Below are 22,724 nucleotides of genomic sequence, written 5' to 3' on the forward strand. Positions count from 1 at the left end.
GGTCCTATGATCACTGCAGTTTCAGGGGTATGAGTCTGGCTTGGTATATGAGAGGTCCTGAGTCCTGGATGTGTTCTGCCTCTCTGCTGCTGGTTGGAGTGCAACAGTCTTTGGGCGTTACCTACACCTGACAGGTTTGGGGTAAAGGTCATCTGTGGTTGGCTCCTTTTGCTCTACTGGCTGCTGTTTTCATCTTGATATTTAGAAACAATGTATCCAAAAACTCTGGCGTCACTCTTTGTTTCATGTTGTTGCTTATGGTTCATAACACATTAGGTCAAAGTAAAAAAAACAAAGCATGAACAAAAGAAAACTGACTATCAAAATAAAACAGGACATGAACAAATGACCAATACTGAAAATGAAACATAAAAATCAAATCCTAACCATGAAGGAGATGATTCAGGAGGAACACGGATGGACATGATATAAAGACAGAGGTGAAGGAAAACAGGGAAACACCGAGGAGAGAAAAAAATGCAACGACAGAATCAGACTCAGCAACACGATTGTAAAAGTGAAACTCAAATTAGAAACACATGCTTTACTGTAGTCTGAGTGCACTGTGGGCACACTGCTGCACAGACACGTCTCTTGGTCTTCAGAATCGCAGTGCTAGCTGCAGATGCTGCTCTCCACCCACTCTGATGGTGGTGCAGGAGTGTCGTAGCGTGAGCAGTTCACAGTCGAGTGCTGCATACCCAAAAGCCAACCTAAACGTCACGAGCGTCGACCTCTTCGCGTTTTACCTTACAGACTGCATCTCAGATGACGTGCACCATCAGCTGGCAAAATGAGTTTGTGTAAAAACTGAGATGTTTAAATCCCCTCGAATAGATGAGAAGGCACTGAATTATGAATTGTAAAACTTTTACGTGAACTTCTCGCATGTGCATGCATGCATGCGTGCGTGTGTGTGTGTGTGTATGCAAATGATGGCTGGTGCTCTTTTCCGCCCACCAGGAAAAGCAATCTGTGGCGTCGCAGGCGGGTGAAGTGCTCCAATGTTCTATTTAAAAGCAAGGGTCACTTTTCTCATCTCCGCTGCAAATTAGAGACGTGACTCCTTCTCTCTCCCGTCCTCGTCCTCCCGTTGTAATTGTGCGCAGAGGCACATGGCTCCAACAGGTAATTCGCACAAACAAAAAGCAACCTTTTGTGTTGTGCTAGTGCACCAAAACAATATTACTTAACCTTCCGACGCAGGGTAATCAAATAAAGGCGAGGCTCCGCGTGGAGGCACAAGTGGCGATCATATCTCGCTCACCTCTATTAAACCAAGACTCATCTCACCAAAGCAGTGTTAATGTTCACTCATCTCTGCGGGGTTCCAGTTGTGTACGTGTAATCAGGGCGTAATGTTGAGCGCTATTTCTAATTTTAAATGTAATCCTAACTGTAATCTAATATTCACTGCTATCGGAGGGTCGTTAAGGAGTCAGATTCTTAGACTTATAAAAGCATCCAATCTTCTAAATGTATACTTCAGATTTCTGCCATTCAGCACGGCTACAGAGGAAGGTCTGAGTCTCTGCACCCCCCATGCTGACAGACTGGAGGCTGAGGCAGTGTGTTATCAGGACTTACCAGGTGAAGGCGGCTGGATCTTGACCTGCTTCCTGTTGTCCCCTCCAGCCATGCTGCTGCTACTGCTGCTGTTGTCCGCTGGCGGGTCTTCTCCCCTCTCCATCTTGCACTCGTAGGCAAACAGATACTGGATGTACTGCTTCTTCAGCGAGCTGGCGGTGCTGCTGGATGTACCCACGTTCAGGGTGCTGGACAGCTCACGCCACTTCTTGTTCTTGTTTACCTGAGTCAGAGAACAACACGATGTTAGGAAGCGAAATGATTGGCACAGATCGTAACAACTGAGATAATTTCTCGGCGCCATCCTGGTAGTATCAGCTGCACACTTATAATTTCGCCTGGAGAATGGGCGATCACATCCTGCTAATCTAATCAGAATAATCAACCCCGCGGCTCAGCGCTCCGTGTTTGCAGGAGTCGCAGGTCACTTGCAGATAATTTTCACGTTGTACGTTTTAATGTAAAAGCGAAAAAATGCACTGTGTTACACAAGAGAAGAGTATGTGGGCCTGACCTGAACACACAGCCTGTTTTTCACGGTGTAGAAAGATTTGCTCGACTAAGGACCTGATTTTAGCTGAGAATTAAACAAACTGAAAGTCAGCAGTAGAAACTGAGGAATGCAAAGGTGATGGGTTAAGGTCAAAAGGGCAAAAATATTACTGGTTTACTAAAGTGGTGAACCTGCTAAAACTATGAAAAGCTGATTCTAGCTGACAGGAAAACACATCTGAAGACTGTCTGACAGGTTTTAGGTGTAAAACAACTACAGATTTGCACTTAGACGGCATCTTTGTACACATAAAGAAAAAAAAACATGTTAAATTTTATGTTTCTCCAAAGCAACGAAACATTTTTCCTAATTTTGTGTTGTTGAACGTCTGCAGAGAATCTGCCTCTCAGGTCCATCAAAGAGCAGAAAACGCCGGCCGCTGTGTAACACGAGTATCTGTCAGGTGTCCGTATACTTTTGCTTCCTGTTTTCCGTCCTTCTGCCCAACCTGACCTTGCCGGTATATTAATTTCACATTTTTATCACATGAGGAATGACATGCTTGGAGCTGGTTTCAGGACGTAGGCAGCTTTCTCTGAGGTTAATTTGATGTATCTCATTCTCCTGAGAACATTTCTCAACATTTACAAGCTCGCCATATGCCGTGGAGATTTATGAAGAATACTAAGCAGCCAAAGAGCGAGCGGAGCGAAATGATTTGGCTGTGTGAGAATACGAGCTCCTCCACATTCAAGTCTGTGTCTAACGCTTCCTGCGCCTTACCATGGCGAGGCCTCCTATTTCCCGAACAGCCATGTAGAGCTTCCACAGGTCCAGCGGCTTCTTGCCCACAGTGGGAAGCTGACTAACAGGTGTGCCCCGCTCCTCCATGAAGTTCAGGTATCGCTCCACCCAGCCTCGCCTCTCCGGCTCTCCACCGAGCTCGTACAGCCGTGCGATTCGGTCGCCGCTGAAGGGAGAGGCGTTAGGGTTGGCTTTCTGGAGATGCACATAAGCAGAGGAGAAAAGTACCTGATTAAACTCTGAATCTGAATATGTGACATTTTATTTGAATACAAGATGTATAAAAGCACTACGTCAGGTAGTTTTTCTGCCTTCTCATGCAGATGCATAATGTAAATAAAGACGTGCTAATTAGGAAAACTCAGAGTCAGTGTATGTTATATGTGATATACAGTACATGCTCTGTTCTACAGGATAGTGTTCTTTTCCACAGTAAGCCACTCTTCCCACGGGCATCATTAAAAATTCATTCCTTATTTACACATTCTGAGTCGGCTGCTGGTTGAATGACCAAGTAAAAATAAATACTTGTCGAAAGCATTTGGTTTAGCGTGTGCAGCCGGAGCCTTTACAGACTTCCTGCACAGAGCATTCAAGTTCAAACCGGTGGAGTTAATTGCACCAAACTTTAATCCTGCTTCAGGAGGTTGTCCGTGCTCTAACAAGCAGGTTTCCAGTGACTACACGGAAACACGCTTTTAGTGCATAAATGCATCCATGCAGGATGGTGTCTGGTTCTTACGGGGCTGGAGGGAATCTTGAGAGGCCAGGGGGGGCTGCTGATGCTGTCGCTGTCATCTCCGTGGTAGGAGGAGAGGCTGGCGGGGCTGGGTGAGAGGGGCGAGGGCACGGGTAGGGCGCCGCCCGGAGTGGGTGGCTGGGACACGCACTGCTGGGAGCCGCCGCTGCTGTTATTGTTGACGTAAACGTCCGGGAGCTGTTAAAGAGAGAGCAGCGGGATTACTGCTCAGCGCTGCACAGAAACATCTGATTGGCTGAATGCAGGATAACAGTCACTGTGGAAGGCAACAAAAGAAGGCAATTCAAAACCATCAGCTATCGCCTGACGATGCTTTAGCTTTGTATTATAACTGATCCTCATTCCTCAGTGGACCGTGCACACTGACAGAACAGAGGCCTCAGAGGTCAGATGATAGCCGCTGGGTTTCTGGACTGTGGATACAAAAACTACTCAAGGATATTTATGAAATAGGAGATCATTAGTACAGAGGTGCACTGATTAAAGGGAAGACCTTTACAACATCAGAGAATTTGATTTTGAGTGTTTTCCTGACTTTATGAGTGTCGCTACTCGGACAAAAGCATTGGGTCAGACCTCCCCATCTTTGAATTCAGCTGTTTGCAGACATCAATCAAGCACAGAGCCATTCAGCCTTTACAAACATCTGTGAAAGAACAGGTCGATCTCACCGGATGAATCAGAGCGTGGTGCTGTAACAGGATACCACAGATGCAACCAGTCTGCATCCCCCCGAGTTTGTTTCATATCCTGAAGCCAGATCGGCCAAACTGATCCTGACGAATAATGAAATATCAGCGCTAGTCTGTGACAGCACCAAGCGCGCTGTTTAAAGACACCCCGAGCTTCCAGCGGCATTAGGGATTGGTTGTTTTTAATGAAAAATATTATAGGAATTTCCAAGAATAGTTCCTCTGGAATTCCAAAAACAGGACTGAGGTTACAGCAGGACCACAGAAACGGAAATATTTCACAAAAACGAGCTGAAAGGAATTCTTCTCATTCCGAGAGCCGAGCTGCAATCAAACAGTTTACACGGGGCCAGCCTGCAAAACCTCACACACCCAAGCTGGACCTCTTCTGCTTTACTGAAACCATAAGTCTGTGCAGTGTGTGGCAGAGGAACAGCAAGGCTTCATGCATGTGTAAGACGTCTGTATGTAAAAGACTCTATAATGAATTTAACATGCATTTAGTCTCCCCAGTTTAAATGTGTGTCTGTGTGTGTGAGAGGGAGAGTGTGTAAAAGAGGGAACAACAGCTTGACAAGTGCTTCTGGACTGTGTGCAGAACGCTCATGTCAGCAAAACCTTATCGTTCTCCCTCCTCTTCCCTCTCTTGGCAGACAGATCATCTCTTTCGGGAGCACCAGGGGTCTTTCTGGCTGCTCTGACTGCCTTAAATAATTCAGAAGACCTACTACCATAATCAGCAAAAGAAAAGACACAGATTTTTGAGGGAAAAGATGTGTAGTGGATGTGATGGAGGCAGTGTGTGTTGTTGTTGTTAAGGAAAAACAAGAGGAGGGGGTAGAAAAGAGCAAAGAGCAGAGTTCTGCTGTTGCTGAGCCGCTATTGTCGGGCAAAATGAGAAGTCAGCAGTGTGTGTGTGACACAGACGGAGAAGGCTAGTTAGAGTGCGTGTTTTCCATCTTTGCGTGCATGTTGTGTGTGTCGGCGCTGTGTTTGCTTGCGTGTATGTACATGTGTGTGCTGCAGATGCCAAGCCCCCTCTGTCTGTGCAGCTTTGGCTGCCAAAACATCAGCAAGAAGAGAGTGCTGAGGGCAAAAACAAAGCGAGGAAAACATTAGGAATGGTAAATGTTAAACAAATCATTAAATATGGTGAGAAAACAACAGCGAGACGGCCCTCTGCGCTGAGGCAGCATCCGCTGATCGGGACTGGTCTGCTTCGTTAGCGGAGGAAGATTAGAAAGAACATTTACAAACGAAAGAGAGGGGAGAGGAAGTGGGAGAATGGGGAAGACTGTCAAGGAGTTACCTTTGGTTTGTGGGGCTCGTTGGCGGGGCCGCCGTCATCTTTCACCTCCGTTTTCGGTTTGGCATCTGGGCTCATTATCCCGTCTCCTGACATTCCCGTGGATCCTTCAACAGCAACGAGCAAACGTTGACTCGAAGCAGTTGCACCAAACTTCTCACAAACATAATATATGCTCTGAATTTGCACATTTTTTTTTAAAGTTTTTCCACGACGGAGCAGAATAAAGAGTAAAGAGAGATTTCAGGCATGTTTGTGTATTCTGCTACATTCAATTGGGTTTAACTCCTTAAATGAATGGTGCCTTCACCGTGTGGACTGAAAGCTGCTGCACAATGGTCTGTATAATGTCACAGGCACAGTCAGACAATGGAAAATGCTTTAATGTCTTTCGGCTGCTGAGCTTCTTTGCTTTTGTGCTCTCAAGGCCTCCCTAAAGCCTGTCCGCCCATTTATCCTGAATGGAAGACAGCCGTATAAAAAGACTGTTTCTTAAGGAAGACGTAGAGAGAGAATAAGATAAGAATCCACTAAAAGCAAGCCGGTGTCAACTTGGAAGAAGTTATTCATGTTCTCACATATTCAAAGTGCGGAGAGAATGTAAAGGTTAGCGTTGACGAGATGTTGGCTGACAAGACGTGTTTCTGTTTTCTAAGATGTTTGTGTGCCTTCATTAGGTTTATAAGTGAAGAAGAGTTGAGATCCTTAAGACTACTTTTCAAAGTGCGAGCTGCATATTTCTTATTAGCAGAAAGGAGAGGTCCTTGGGTGCAAGGCTCCCCTCTGTATTTCCTCCGGTGTACGCTGTGCCGCGGCGGGCAAACCGAAGGCTTTTTACGTGCCCAGGGGCAAACCAGATGAGCTTTGAGGAACCTTGGCGCTCTAATTTGTCATGCGTTCTGATGTATGGCTTTAAATAAGAGCTTCATTTTGGAAAATCTCTGATGTGTGTTTAGCAGCAATGCAGCCGGGCAGGAAAGAAAAACCGAGGCACCGCGTTACGCTCTCCTCGCCGAAGGGCCAGCTCTTCAGAAGAGCGTCATAACGAAACTCTTTAGTCTTTGACTCTGTCATGTGACCTACGCTGTGTCTCTGAGTAGGTGCACTGATAGAAACGTCACTTCGATGCTGCCGTAAAGGTTCGACATTATTGTATCAACATGTTTTCTGCTGATTCAAGACGAGCCAGATTAGATCAGCTGTAACTTCATCTAAGTATCAACTTAATTTAAGCTAAAGTAAAGCTAGGAGGGAAGAAGGAGCGATCCCAACCCTTGGATATGTGTTGAAGGCGGCCTGTAGGCGGGGGTACACGTGTGGATACAAAAGGCTCATTTTACATGTTTTGGGCCAAAACAGCAAAGCACAGAAGCCCGGGAAGCGTTACGAGAGCCATGTGGGGATTTCAAGGTTTCATGCTGCAGAAACACAACTGCATGCAAATAGTGCAAAGATTTAAAACTGCAGCTCAGCTGCGTTCTGTCCTGAAGAAGACGTTGAAGAGAATGTCCTGCAGGGGATGGCAATGTTTGTGGGCCTGTGTTTACGAGCTTTTACCTCTACAGCACGCTGGCATTAGTGAAATACCTGAAGGAGGCATGTTGTAGCCCGGACCTTGTGCGTTGCCTGTGGCTGCGGCGTTGCTGCCCGCCACCTGACTGTAGGGGACAGCGCTGGCTTGGCTCATGCCGGGGCCTTGATAGTTGCTCTGCCTACAATAGAAAGAAAAAAACGACATTGGGAGATTTATTCGGGTTGACTCCAGCTGGATTCACGATGTGGAGAAATAAGCGAGTAACAGTGAAAGCTGCAGAGGAACAGAAGTCACATAATCATACAGGGATGATATTTGGCAGCCTGTCACTGCTGCGCTGCTTTATTGTTGCAGTGAAAACTGAGCTGCATGTATATCTGAGAGTCACGATAAAAAGCAAAGAGCGCAACAGATCCCTGATCAAACACACAGCTCTTCCAAAAGATTGAAGATGAGCACCGAACATCAGAAAAGGAAAAGCTCTCCTATCCTCCGTCTCCTCCACAGCCTCCCTCCCTCTCTCTCTTCCTTCCTCTCCATCACACAAGTCATAATTTAACTAATTAAGGTGTGCTTTTGGAGAGGATCATGTTATTTGTTGCCATAGTGACAGCAAAAATCAATGCCGCTCAGCCTCCCCCGTCTCTCTCGGGCGCTCATCACATGGTGTCGCGAGTGACATCAGAGGGGCTTATCTGCAACCTGCTGAACACCAGCCATCCATGTGCGTTTGATTGAAGGCGGCGTCTATCATTGCATGCCAGGCCGGTGACACAGAGGCTGAAAGGGAACACCGTGTTTGGAACAATTTGCTCTATCTCCTGCTGACTCGAGATTATCTCCCGGACAACTGTATGAAGAGGGAGAAAAGGGACGTGAGGTGAGGAGAGGCCTCAAACACGGGAGGAAGAGTTGCGGGAGGAAGAGAGGTGAGCAGAGGAGGAAAGGAAGGAAGGAAGCCACACGTAAAAGGCCGGAAAACGTAAAGAAGGAAAAATGTTTGTGCGGATTTCTGTCACTCAATCCCCCTTAACTGGCATCGTTCTCTCTTCCACACAGACACATAATGTAATACCTCGTGTTGGAACCGATACACATTGCCTGAGAGGAGGGATTGGCTTGGTAAACCTCCCCATAATCTCATCTCACAGATGTAATTAGTCATAGAGCACGGCTGATGATACATATGTAATCCCTCTATGGGGGCTGAGGTGCACAGGGGAGCTCCGTGGCAAAGAAACAAGCACACCAAATCCACGCTTATCTGGCCCCATTTCCCTATAATGGGGTGGGGCGGCGGCGGGGGCATAGACTCCTTCGTTCGCTGCCTACGTGTTCCCTAAAAAGCTCCGCGTGAGTCAAGTCACAGAAATAAATGTACCTTTTGATCGCTGCACCTTCTCAAGCAAGCAAAAATGTATTCTGCATGCAAACTCCCACAAAGCAGAGCAGGCGACGAGAAATGAGTTTAAACGCGCCAAAAGCCTCCGAAGCTCATTTATCCGCATACTGTAAAAACGCCCCTCACCAGAACTTAAGCTATCTCGTGTGAACGGTGAAAAATCCAAATCAACTACAACAACAACAACAGTGGTTGGTGGTTTTCGACTGTGGCGCTCTCCCATTATGACTAATTCATGTCATAAAAAAGCCCATTAGAAAGCACTTGATGGAGGCACCGCACAGCGTTTAATCACACTTAATATATGCATGTGCCGCCATCGGGGGTTGGGGGGTGGGGGCAAGCACGGCGCATTCATCTTGCTCTTGGGCACCTTTGTGCCGGGTGAAAAAAAAGCATCCTGTTGCCGCAGAGAGAGTGAGAGGGGGAAGAAAGGAGGGATGGAGAGGAAGGAGAGAAGAAAGGAGGCAGGAGGAAATTAGGGAAGAAGAAGCCAGAGCTGGAGGTAATCGCTGTTCCATGAGACTAAACTGAGGGAACGCACACACAGAAACATCCATCCTAGCACCATCAGTCCACTGCACTCGCAGTTTGTTGTCGAGGAGTGGCCTGAGGAAAAAAGTAGTGAAACAGTGAAGGGAAAGTATGAGTTTACTCGACGAGTGCTGGCTAAGTTGGAGCGCTCTCGTGCTAAAAGGGAAACACATGAAAATGCAGATTTTTCACTCAAGCTTTTGTTTGGGTCTCCAGATTAAAAAAAAAAAGACTCCTGTCACTTTAAGAGCGGCAAGAATCCTATCTGGTTAAGTCTGACGTCACTAGCCGTGTCTGGGCCTAAACTCTGCTGCAGGTCCATATATCAAACGATCACTATGGCATTACTGAGAGTTGAAAAACTGTCTAAAGTCTTTCATCTTTAATAAAATGATCAGCGTTCTGCTCTACCAGGTGTAACAATTGAGTTTAACATCCAGGCATCCATGAAAACAGAATTTATGACATTTAACAGAGTTAGAAGTTAGCAGGGAGTTAGCTCCCTAGCTTCTATCTAAATACAATATAGCATGTCCTGACTGCGGGGTTTTGGAAACAAATTAAAACGTACAGCTCTGCTATCACTTCCAGCATAAATGAAGACAGAAAACTAAACAGCAGTGACGTTTGTATGGTTACTGAAGTTTGGCTAGCTGGTATATAATGATGTGCTGTGTGACCGCTAGCGACACAGCTATGTTAGCATAATATAAACAAGCTAACTTTTTTTCCACTTGATAAAAGTTAACGTGAGTGTTCTCGGTGGTCAGGAACAAATGTAATCGCATGGCAGGATGCTGTAAAAGGACCAAACTTCAGCCAGGAGAACAACTGAGATAATCCATCCACAATACGAGGTTAGTCATACTGCTGCATGGGCTGTGCTGTAGTTACATCCTAAGGTTTTAAAAACTGAGCTTAAATAAATGATTAGCGGTAATAAAAGCCGAGGGAGGTCAACAGTGATCATTGACTGTTTTAGGAGCTTTTTGAGATCAAATAGAAGAAAATACAAAACATTAAACATGTTAACAACACAAAAGCCATATTAAACGCAGACTACTTTAGGCCCGGAAGTATCACTTAATGACCGGATTGATGCTCTACCATCACTGTCCTTCACTAACCCCCCGTTTATTCCCTAATTACACACACACACACACACGCACGCACGCACGCACGCACGCACGCACGCACGCACGCACACACACACACACACACACACACACACACACAAACACACACACGTGCGCAGAGAGAGCTCTCGTCTATTCAGTCTACATGTGTGAAGGGCATCGGAGAAGGCCACTTTCACACCATGGGTGAGTGTGTGTGCCGAAGTGTGTTTGAGCGTGTCCTTGTGTTCGGGTGGGTGCCGTTGCCAAGGGGATGCCATGGTTACGAGGTGCCAGCCAACCAGCTGACGGTGTCTCTCTAGAAGTGGCGGCGCCTTTGTCCTTCATTTGCAGTGACAGGCCGCGCTGACGCCGTCTCGGCTCGGCTAACCGGACAAGACAGCGGCGGTGGCGGCCGGACTGCAGGACCGTGTGACGACTGAGCGGCCCTCTCCATCGATCCCTGAGCTCGCTGCGTGTGTGTGTGCAGAAGGAGGCGAAAGAAAGAGCCGGAGAGGCTGCTGGATGGAAGGATGGAGTGGATCGACTGGAGGCTATGAATTATATATGGACCCAATCTGTTGTCAGGGCAGCTTGGGCTCATTGCTCCTCCAAACTCCTGACTCAACTCCCCCTCTCACACACACACACACACACACACACACACACACACACACACACACACACACACACACACACACTCTCACAGGGTAAACCAGAATAAACCCCCAACAAAAAATAAAAGGACAGCTTTTAACATATTAAATCCAGAAAAAAAGCTACTCTTCCCTTCTCCCGCCCCTCCTTCCCAAACATCAAACGGCTCAGGATGGATGGATGGAGGAGAAGCCATTTATTTTACCCATCTAATGAAAGCAGAGCGCTCCGCAGCGCTGCCAAGACTGCGAGCGACAAAGCGCCACAGGCAGCATCCCCCGTTCTTGACATTCAAGCGCTGCTCTTATTTATTTAGCAAATTTACTTACTAAGGAGGTCAGAAATGAATTATTTGGCGAGGATTTGCCTGGGAGCACTCTCCTCTCTTCTCTTCTTCCCTCTTCCAACATTTTTCTCCCTTCAATTTCCTTTTTATTTACGGCTCCTTTTTTTTCCCGAGCTTTGCTCTTCTTCTGCTAAGTGCTTATTTTTCCGACAGTTCGCCGTTCCTATAGCTCCGGGAACTTTTTGTAGAGTGTCGCCAGCAGCGTTGGAAAGTCATTTGAAAACCCAATTCTGTCCTCAGAAGCTGCTGCCAAGAAAAGCTTATACCTTTTAATACTTTGTGTTTGCCTCTTTTCCAAAAACGAAAAATCCCTAACATCAATCTCCCCCCCCCCCCCCCCAAAAAAAGTGTACTGGTGCATTTTTCCAAACACACTCCGACCTCACTCGCCTTATTTGAACGTAAACTTTTCACCTCAGCGTTCTCCATGAGACCCACTGAACTGCATCGTCACCAAACTTTGTTATGAGGTTCAACAGGAACATCCCTCGACTCTGACTCAGACCCACAAAAGTGCAACATTTGTTTCTGATTCGTGGAAGGCTCGGGGGGGGGGGGGGGGGGGGGGGGGGGAAACGCTCCCTATTGTACACTTTGCAAAGATTTAAACGCAGCTCCAACCTGCAGCTGCACGCGGCCCTCTCTTCAAAATTCTGTTGGTTGGTGTAATGAAGCCAGAGTGCGTGAGCCAGCAGAGGACGAAGATGAGGCATGAGAGGCAGAAATGTGGAGGATTATTAGTGGAGATGTAGTGAAGGCATGTGTTAAAGGAAAAGAGGAAAGGAAGCAGAGACCAGTCAGTGATCTCACTGCTCGACTAGCCCCTGATTTGGAAGGTTGGAAGCGGGTGACTGTGGCAGTCCCGGTTAATGCATCAAAGAGCAAAACTAGACACGCGGTACGACTAACAACTTGTTTCTCAGACAGAGAAGAACCGGGTTTGACAATGTTTCACAATGTTGCACTGAGCTCTGGAGCGCAAACAGGGTGCTGGAGCCTTTAACTGCAGGTTTTTCGGAGGCCAATTTTCTCCTGATCTCCCTCAGATGTTCTAAAGTGGGATCTGAGGAAGAAAAACATAACAAGGCTGTGCTGGAGACAGCGGAGAAGAAAAAGCAAATTGGGAGGAAGAAAGACTGAGCGAGATAAAACAGTCTGGGTAGGAGAACAGAGCTGCACGGAGACAAAGAGGGCGATACAGTTGGTAAAAAAGAGCGAAACAGGTGGGAGGAGAGGGAAGAGGAGCAGACGAAGAGGGATGAAAGGATCGGAATGATCGACAGCAGATGAGAACAACAGCGAAGGTGAGACAGGCGCCAGGCGCTCTGCAAAAATGTCCATCACGACAAAACATTCTGGCACATTTTAGTCTGGAATAAGTCAAAAACACACTTCTGCCAGCAGAGGAGACTAATTTACGTTTTTATCCGAACAACTCGGTATTCTAAATAAAGAAGGCGGCAGATTATTCACATTTGTGAACACCGATCTGCTTTGGAAACCAATAGTTTCATTTGTTGGCACATTTCTCTTTTTTAACACTAGCTAGTTCATAAAAGTCTTTTGTTGTTCTAAGCATCCGGCGTCTGCTCCATTATTTTCTCCAGCGCCGTGGAAGTGATGCTGCGGTTTAAATAAACGCTAACGACTGGCGAGCCGGCACACGTTTCAAAGAGCAGAATCAAAAGGAGACGGCTGTCACTGCACCGGACTCTTTGCTTCCAGTGTGATCTTTGCAGTGCAGCGAAAGAAGGAAAAACACACATTAACGATGGCTTAATGCTGGAGATGGAGATGAAACGGCAAACGAAGGAGCCCGCGGATACTCGCACAGCTGACAATAAATCAAAATAGGTTGAGACACAGATGAAGACGTGAACAGACTTTACAGGCAGATTTGTAAACACGCTGCGAGAGAGCGAGAGAGGCCCACCGCAGCCAGCGACACCTCGCTGCTGTCTGAGGGGAGACTGACAGGCCGTCTGATTGGTCCCAGCAGTGGGGATCATGTCGTGCCACTTCTTATTGACAACTCAGCCATCTCTTAACGGCTCGAGTAGCATTTGCATTGCTGCAAGTGAGTGAGTGTGTGTGTGTGTGTGTGTGTGTGTGTGTGTGTGTGTGTGTGTGTGTGTGTGTGTGTGTGTGTACAGCATTGGGCCTCCCGGATGCACGCAATTAATCACCCCCCTGTCAGACTCCTCCCCTCCCCTGCCTTTCCCCCCACGATGCTGTTACAGTGCACGCAGCCCCGAGTATCTCAGTGTGTGTGTGTGTGTGTGTGTGTGTGTGTGTGTGTGTGTGTGTGTGTGTGTGTGTGTGTGTGTGTGAGAGATACTGGGGCGCTCACTTGTTGTTGCCATTAGAGTGACTAAGAGAAGCCTGTGATGACTACAGTGATGATGATGATGAAGGTGATGATAGCAATTACAATGGTAATGATGATGACTCTTCTTGTTTTGCTGTCAGACGCAGCGCCGAGAAAAGCCACCATGGTCGTTTTAGCGCGGCTCGGTCACATGACACACCGACTTCCACACACAAACTGATTTTAAGGCACGCACACACACAAGTGTGGTGATGGACGTGGACCTACCTATGTTGATGCGAATGGATGCATGGAGGATGAGGTCGGGGTGGGGGTGAAGGCGGTGGACAGGTGGAGGAATGGTGGGGTGTGGGCCAGCGGGTGGAGGTGGGCTGCGTCTGGGCCGGGGGCCTCGCGCACAGAGGCGTCCTGCAGACCGCCGACAGAAAAGAGAAACCCACACGATGAACACTGGCAAACGCTAATCTGAGCGCCGCCGAGGCTGCTCCCATGATGCATTTGTTAGGAAAAGCGCACCCAGAATGGCGCGAATGCAGAAAGCCATCTTTCCTCTCAGAAGACTGCGATGTTTTCACAAGTTCCCCCGGCAGGGTTCAGCGAAAGTTTACTGCCCACACAATCCCACAACAACCCCTCTGCCTCCAACACTGCGAGCGCTCGTACAGTCAGAGCTCCCGCCCTGATGGAAAATAATACCCTGAACTCACACGCTGTTAGAGCTTCAAAGAGCTGTGCATGTGCGTTAAGGTGCTCGGTGTCACTGCGGTCTCTGGTGTTTTTACAGTCAGTTTGCATTTTTCTTCTCTTATGTTTCGACGGTGCTGCGTCGAGACCGCGCTGCCTGCTCTCGTGCCAATATATCTCTTTTTGCAAGGAAATGGCACTCGGTGCACAGAGCCAGATATCAAAATGTCAGGTACTTTATGAGATGTGTGAAAATAGGGACAGTTGCACAAGTGGCTCATAGAAGAGCGGAACCCCTGAGAACAACTCTTGCCTGCACGTCTGAAAAGAGTCTCAGAGAAAAAGAAAGTGTTTGGCTCAGAAAGCCTCTGCGGGGCTTTTCAGCACACAGACGACCGGCAGATCGATGCCTCTCGTTAGACGCTAATGCACGGCAGAGAAGCTCGACGGCCCAGAATTGTAGCGTACAGTAACCATACGGCACAATTCGCACTAAAATACATTTTTCACCATCAAGACCACTTACAGCTACAGCTGGGATACGTTAGCTCGCATGCACATTCACTAACTCACATGCAGCATATGCACAACTAATGTGCTGAGTTTGCAGCCGGAGCCCTTGCCGCGCTCTTACCTGTTGTGCACTGAGTTGGCAGATCCTGGCACGGCAGCCGCTGCTGCCTCCTGGATCTTGCGGTTAGAGCTACCCAAAGAAGGGGGACCCATCCCGGGCCCAGCTGGCTGGGGTACGCTGGGAGAAGTGGGACCGATGGCCGGGTACACCCTGTTCTGGCTGCCTGGGCCGTGGCCGCGTCCTCCGGGCATGGGCTGGCCGGGCCCCTGACCGTGCATGGGGCTGGTAGCGTTCATGCCCAGGCTGTTGGTTATGCCAGGGCCGGGGCCACTGTAGCCGGTGCTGGCTGTGCCGCTGTAGTTGGAGGGCCGTGGGTAGTTGCCTGGAAGAAGACGACATGTGAATCAGCCAACAAAAGCTCATTAAGATCACAGAAAATCAGAAGCTACACAGACGGTGTCCCTGAAACGTAAAACATGGCTCGCTGTCGTTTCAGACGTCCTCCTAAATTCCACGATTTGGCTATGAGAACGGCACAAAATAGCTTCAGTGACATTATTAACAGCAGTCTGTCTTCTGGTATGGTTCCTGCAAATTTCAGACATGCAGTAGTACAGCCACTGCTTAAGAAACCTGGCCTTGATCACACAGTTTTAGCGAACTATAGGCCTATTTCCAATCTGCCTTTAGTCTCCAAGGTTTTAGAGAAAATCGTTTTTAGTCAACTGAAAGATTTTCTAGATGAAAATGGAATCTTTGAGGTTTTTCAATCAGGTTTTAAAACCCTTCACAGCACAGAATCTGCATTATTAAGGGTTTTTAATGACATCCTTCTGGCATGTGATTCTGGTAACCATGTTGTTCTTGTCTTGCTTGACCTAACTGCTGCCTTTGAGACCGTAGACCACAATATTCAAATTTCTCGATTACATGATGTAGTGGGTATTGGTGGCACTGCACTTAATTGGTTTAGGTCTTATTTATCAGATAGAACTTTCTCTGTCAGCCTTCTCGGTTACGAATCGTCTTCTGTTCCTCTGTCATGTGGCGTCCCACAGGGCTCAATTTTAGGGCCACTGCTCTTTTCACTGTATCTACTGCCTCTGGGTTCTATCCTTAGAAGGCATGGGATCTCATTTCATTGTTATGCCGATGACTGCCAAATTTATTTGTCACTAAAACACAAGAATGGCATCTCCATAAAACCTCTCTTGACATGTCTAGATGACATTAAAGCTTGGTTGGCTCTAAACTTTTTAAATTTTAATGAAAAGAAAACAGAAGTGTTGGTGTTTGGATCCAGTGGTCCCTGTGAGTCCACCTCTGTTGATTTAGGATCCCTGGAAGTCTATTTTAAACTTGTTGTTACTGACCTTGGTTTTAAGTTGGACAGTGATTTTAAATTGGACAACCAAATCAGAGCAGTGAAGTCCTGTTTTTATCATTTAAGGCGACTGGCAAGAGTAAAATCTTTTCTTTCGAGGCAGCACCTTGAAACAGTGATCCATGCTTTTATTTCTTCCCGCCTGGACTACTGTAACTCACTTTATGTGGGGGTCAGTCAGTCATTGCTCTCACGTCTGCAGCTGGTTCAAAATGCGGCTGCACGACTCCTAACAGGAACTCGAAAAAGAGAGCATATAACCCCCGTGCTAGCCTCTCTGCACTGGCTGCCTGTGTCTTTTAGAGTTCATTTTAAAATTCTTATGTTTGTTTTTAAATGCCTTCACAGTCTTGCCCCGCCTTACATCTCTGAGCTTCTTCATCCCCACATACCCTGTCGGTCTCTCAGGTCAGCTGACCAGCTGCTCCTGGAGGTACCGAGATCCAGGAGGAAGCTCAGAGGGGGCGGGGCCTTCTCTATTGTGGCTCCAAAATTATGGAATAATTTGCCCATGCATGTTAGAGAGGCCCCTTCACTGTCCACTTTTAAATCACATCTTAAAACCCACTTTTATTCCTTGGCTTTTAACCTCAGTGAGACTTAGTTTCTCTTTTAATTGAAGTAGTTATTTAATTAATGATTTCACTCTTTTTTTATTTGTTTTTTATTTATATCTCATGTAATTTTATTTTACAGTTCCAGTGTACAGCACTTTGTGTCAGCTGTGGTTGTTTTAAAGTGCTTTATAAATAAAGTTGATGATGATGATGATGATGACAAACTGGAGCTGCAGATGGGTCTTATCAATCACCTCATTTGAGACAAATGGGGTGTGCTTGTCAGCTGGTACTCATATACCTACCACAGTGACACATACAGCAATTTCATCCATCAAGAAAATAATGCCGCGACAGCCGCGGAGCGTAAAGAGCGGGATTACACCGTGATTCACGGCCGCCGCCAACCTGTGTATGCGAGGAGACCCTCTCTGAGGTGTGGCCCGGTGAGTTGTGTGGCCCTGGGAACAATTGGCGAGCTTAAGGCTGACTTTGTGAAACACTTGAGAGGAGCTCTAATCTGCAGTAAATGCTTTCTTGCTGCCCTGGAGTGCCACGCAGCCACGATGCCAGGAGCTTTCCTAAGGCACACTTAAACCCCTCCATTTTGGCTTTAAAAGCCTCGCTCGACTCCAGCCTCAATAACAGCTGAAAGACAACACGCGCATGCAGCAGACACAGCAGCAGGCACCTATACATGTGAGAGCCGTCCACACCCACGGCACGCAGCGCGCATAACAGCGTATTCCCTATTTGGGCACTGAGATTTTTCCACAGGGGACAAATCCCCCGCAAAATAGAAAAGTGGCATCTTCCATTGTGAAGGGGGCTATTTATTTTGATTTGATTAAGGGTGCTTTAGTTGGGCCTCACTGCGTAATCCCCTGAGAATATGTCTGGAAAAGGGGATCAAGTCTCTTTAAAACCTGAAGGCTTTTCTGTGCGCTCAAACGAGGGAAAGTTAGATGACAATGTTCCACGGGGGGGGGGAAGAGCGATACTGAATATGGTAATGGCTTCACAGTGTCCTCGAGCTGCTTCGGCAAAGACACTTTCCACACGACATAAGACCGCTTGTCCAACAGAGATGGAGGGAGCACGAGGGGGCGGAAAGAGAGGAAGACAGACAGACTGCGAGGGAGGGGGAAACGCTCCCACCCGCCAACCCCCGAGATAGGATTTATACTGAATCAAAATAAAAGTCTTTCCCATAAAAGTCAGCAACTCCGCCTGAATTTGTCCAGAAATTGTGATGAAATCTACTGTGGGAGATGGGAAAAGAAAAAGCGGATTATTTGTGGGGAGGCTCTGGTGAGTCGGTGAGCTGAGTACAGCTGACACCTGTCAAGGGTTTTGGGGCTATAATAGGGAAGCGTTCAGGAAGAAAGGATGCCTGCTAACGAACACAGGAGGATATGTATGGTGCGCTCTGTGTGTGTGTGTGTGCGTGTGTGCATCTGCTTGATTGTGTGAATGCATGTGTAATACTTTGGAGACCTTGCGAGCACTGAAACACGCATTTCCACGTTTCTTCCACTCATAATGAAGCGGAGACGCTGTGGAAAATCCTGGGAGCGGTGCCCTGCAGCCCGACTGCTCAGCTGGATGAACAAGGCCCCGGTCAGCAACCTCTCTCAGCCCTCTCTGGACGGCTGATGGGACCCACGTCATGGCCGCCCGCCATCTATTCCAGGGGTTCGTTTATAGCATCTGGACTCTGAATTCTTCTGCCTGAAGTCCTAAAAACGAGGAAGCGTCTGGAATTTTCCATCTCAGCGTGTTCACTCGCTGTCTTAGTATTTCTTCTTTTTGCGAGGTGCTAAGCTAAATCTGTTTTGAAAAACTGTGTCATTAAGTCGGCACGCCGCACTGAGGGAACTTATCAGTTTTGATGTACTACCATTCAAAGTGATGTGGGCTCAGTCGCCTCGGCTGACAGCAGAAAGACAGAGTAACTGCGGGATGGGGTTAATGTAAAGCTTTCCTATGAGAGCCTTGCTCTGTCCTGACAAGAATGATTCACTTCCTGAAGGATTGGTGCCGAGCCAGAATGCTTCTTCAAGGACAGATAGCACGCTAACCCACTTTTTAAAATGACTGAGAGCTCAACCTCAAAATCCTACAGTAGGTGTTTTCATAAGAGACATTCGGGCTTTCAATGACTTTGGAAGTGCTGTAAGATTACATTAAAAGGGGAAGATGGATTATTGCTGAGGTAAAATTTTGTCCAATTTAGAAAAAAGAGAAGCAATAATGACTCTGTGCTGATATATTTAAAACGCTTCAGGGGGAAAAGAGAAAAAAAGTACAACTTAATGTTAACTTCCAAATGCTTCCAGAAAAAAGCACATCCTGTCAGGAAATTCATATAAAAATGTGCATCTTTTCTGACTCTGGTTTTATGCACGAGAAACCAGGTTCAAAATGTGCAGTGCTAGCTTTCATTATGCACATGCATACGATGTTAGCATTAAAATGCATTCACAGACGTGGCTCTGCCTACTCTGACTGTTACTCCTGCTGCTCTGGAAACTAAAAGGAGGACAAGGAGGACGAGGAGGATGCCATTTCTTATTTGCACCTTCTCGTGTCCTTGTAGCTCAGTCTTGGTTTCTCGCCTGCTTCTCAGCACTTGTGCCTTTGGGGAGTCTTGGTGGTATTTATAGCGCGATAGAGGGGAGGAGAAGCGCTCGTGGTGCTTCGTTCACAATTACATGGAAATTCCCGGCACGGTCACGCATTTGTTGGACGCTATATCCTGCGCCGGGTTTAATCCCCGCAGTCCCGCGGGAGAGCTGGAGCGTGACCGAGCAGATTACCGTCGACTGCTTCCTCAGCAGGCCGGACCCGCCGACGCTAACGGCCGAGGCGGTCGCTCTGCCGTCTGCGGCGGAGTGAGGTGTGATGGTGCACCCTCTGGACCTGTGAACTCCATCAGTGAGGAGTGGAATGCAGATTACATGGCTACATGCTTGAGCTGCCAAGGACGGGAGCGTGGGCAGGCTGTGCACATGTGGCTGAACACAAATACAAAAATTCAATAGCATTTTTCCTCTTTTCCTTTCTGTGAATGTGGTGGGAGTGAGCTGGGAGAGTGGGGCTTAGTCGGGGAGTGTGTCAAGTATAATCAAGCCGGTAATCATACTTTAGGAAGCAAGGATGTCTCTGTTTCCTCCTCGAATCGTTATGAAACTGCTTTACTTAATAAAATAACTGTAAGTCTGTTTAAAGCTGTTTAATCAGCTTTAGCACTTCCAATGTTTGACATCAGACGGGTCAATACAGACACAAAAAACAGATTCCTTCCTTGCTTCACACAGCTCACTGTTACACTGCAGCTTTCATGTACAGCTTGGTGGGATGGATATATATATTTCTTTTTTTTGCAGCATCCCCTCTTGCCTGAGGCCCCCACATCTTCTACCAGCCACCTCAGCACCTTCCCCGGCAGGGTTTCTGAGCCTCAGCCGGGCTGGGGTGCGCCTTGGGGCTGCTGAGCTCCACATACTGTCAATTTCCTCCAAAAACATCCACTCGCTCCCTTAGGCATTGGCTTGAGTCATGGCTTTTTTCTTTCTTCTTCTTCTTTTTTTTTTTGGCTGAATTACTCTGTGGCTCCGGCAAGGCACCAAGGCTTAAAAGTCTGAAGCACGGTCATTACCAGTGGAGTGCTTAACCCCTGGAGGGGGGTATGTGGTGGAGGGAACTATGCGATGGGTGGGAGAGAAAGCAGAGCTGAGACAGTCTCTGAATCTTTTTCCTGTAATAGCATAATATCCTCCTCCCCCGTGTGTGTGTGTGTGTGCTGTTCTCAACATGCTGCTCTGCACCGTGTCCAAGTGCAGGTCTTGGAAACAGCTGCTGAGGACATGTGAGTCTCGAGGAGAGCCTGATATCAGCTGAGATCAGGTAAACTTGGGATATAGCGGCCTTTCAAAGCACCACGATAAACACGGAGCAGCTTAAATGTTTGGACCGCCTCACTGCAACAGCTCTAACACACAGTCACAAACAGCAAACCTCTGGTTAGTGTTATCTGATCAAAGATCGCTTGAAAAAGCAGAAAAATATGTAAGTACTATTTGCAGAGAGGCCGTGTCCTCCGGCAGACTCATGTATCACATTAACTGTGTGCAGGATGGAGCTTATGTAGCTGATTACACGAGTCCAGCTACAGTCGTTTACCCGCGGACAACAAAAGCAGTCTTGTATCCTTTAAAGTTACAGACACCAGACTGTTTTATGTATTTTGCTGAGCTACAAACTGCTTTAGTGTGTGTGTGTGAGAAATGGCTGAAAGACAAAATGCTGTTACCCATTACACATGGAAACAACCTCTCCCAGCACAGACAGGCCAAGAGAAACAGCAGAGCAGAGTTCAGGAACTTGGAGCTAGTTTCTGTGTTGGCTAATTTGCTGGTTCGCTCGGGAGAGGGAAGGGAAGCAGATGGAGCTGTCATTAAGAACAATGACCAACAGCTGTCTGGCCTGTTCGCTCTGCTAAGGACCGGGGCCCTGGCTATGTCCTGGACTCAATATGAAGCTTAAGACGAGTTTACATCAAAGTAAAAATAAGTAATATGAAACATTATGATGTGAAAGTGCACGTAAGTGGTAATCTGAACTCGGCTGTTTACCTGTAAAAATAACCACAGACGGCCACAAAAGGAGTAAATTAGGGGGAAGCTGAAGAATTACAGGACAAGGGTGAATTAAGGGTGTTGGCTTTGGCTCTCCAGCAAGTTTGCATAAAGAAAACACCAGGATACCTGCACGTTTGCTATATCTGCATGCATGAAGCACACATGTGCAGGTCTGAGCAGCTCCTTCTGATTTTGATGGAACATCTCTCCTGACGTCCAAGTGAGATTTCACGCTCATCTGCCTCCAGAGCTTCTCGCAGGCTAGACCGCCTCGCTGTTGCTCTCTGCTTACTTCATTTCTCTTTCTCCTCTCTGCTTACTGGGCTGTCAGCGCAGCCAAAGTCACATTAGGAGATAAGAGTGGGTGGAGAAGGAGGACCAAATACCAAACGCATTAGGGCTATTAATCAAGATTAACAAATGCGAGGGAGACGCCGCAAATTTGGAAAAACACACGCGCGGATGGGTGCATTTATCAAGGTGACACATTAAAACACACATTTATCAAAAAAATACCATAATGTTTGGTCTGGTGTGGCGCCAAAGGCAGAAAACGAACTACAACAGCAGATGTCGACGTTTGCCGGCTGGCTGGGAGTTTCATGTTGGAGAAACAAGCGAGCGCAGAACGTTTAATTACACAAAGCGATCCAAACTTCTTTTTTTTCCAGTTTTCCTGGAATCTGAGACTCGTCATTTTTCCAAGTTTTTTTTCTCCTGAGAAAAATCTGAAAAAGCTTAGACTGATGGTCAGTGCAACTGGAACGCCACAAGGCTCGTCAGAAAGGCCGAGAGAACGTGGCGGAAGATCTGATTACTGCTCAGAGGCCAAAGAAACAATAAATACTCAGGAAGAGATGGATGTGGATTTCCTGCACTGATCACTGCACATTTATGTGACCTCAGGACGACATATGTACACACACAGCACAAAAAGAGATAAGAAAGCCGGTCTCGTGATCTAATATGTTATCAGGATCTTGATCATTAGTAAAACTACAGTAAAAGTAAGTCCTCTGCTTGACTAGGAAAAAACCGCAGATTGTAACTTTTTTTGCATTTGGTGACTGATGGCAACTAGTTCCCATCACCTACTGGTTGCCTGTAGGTTGCAAATTGATTGCACAGGTCACCTGGTAGGAGGCAACAATCGTGGTCCAACTGAGGCTGACTGCAGACTCTCAGACAGACACGCTGCACTCTGCAGAGTCCATCTGCAACTCGACTTTATGTATTCTTTTAACTCTTGAGATGTTTCTAGATGAATATTTCAGCTGTAAGCATTTGCCCTCTCATGTTTGCATGCTGTGCATTTTGCTCCAA

At 47.2% G+C, this 22,724-nt stretch overlaps 1 protein-coding gene across 8 annotated transcripts in view; it reads right to left on the minus strand.

Annotated features, from left to right (window-relative positions):
- LOC308389056 (AT-rich interactive domain-containing protein 1B-like) overlaps positions 1-22,724 on the minus strand; it is a 163,442-nt gene that overhangs the window by 11,316 nt on the left and 129,402 nt on the right. For 4 of the 8 annotated variants that reach the window (XM_080870190.1, XM_080870185.1, XM_080870184.1 and 1 more), the window contains exons 8-14: positions 14,878-15,199; positions 13,827-13,967; positions 7,230-7,354; positions 5,646-5,749; positions 3,627-3,821; positions 2,864-3,079; positions 1,588-1,810 (exon numbers count right to left, since the gene is read on the minus strand). In XM_080870190.1, the coding sequence (XP_080726316.1) occupies positions 1,588-1,810; positions 2,864-3,079; positions 3,627-3,821; positions 5,646-5,749; positions 7,230-7,354; positions 13,827-13,967; positions 14,878-15,199 (1,326 nt within the window). The remainder of the gene's footprint in view (positions 1-1,587; positions 1,811-2,863; positions 3,080-3,626; positions 3,822-5,645; positions 5,750-7,229; positions 7,355-13,826; positions 13,968-14,877; positions 15,200-22,724) is intronic. The other 4 variants (XM_080870189.1, XM_080870187.1, XM_080870186.1 and 1 more) reach the window with 3 other exon arrangements.

This window comes from Rhamphochromis sp. 'chilingali' (assembly GCF_963969265.1).
Source record: "Rhamphochromis sp. 'chilingali' genome assembly, chromosome: 21".
Lineage (NCBI taxonomy): Eukaryota > Metazoa > Chordata > Actinopteri > Cichliformes > Cichlidae > Rhamphochromis > Rhamphochromis sp. 'chilingali'.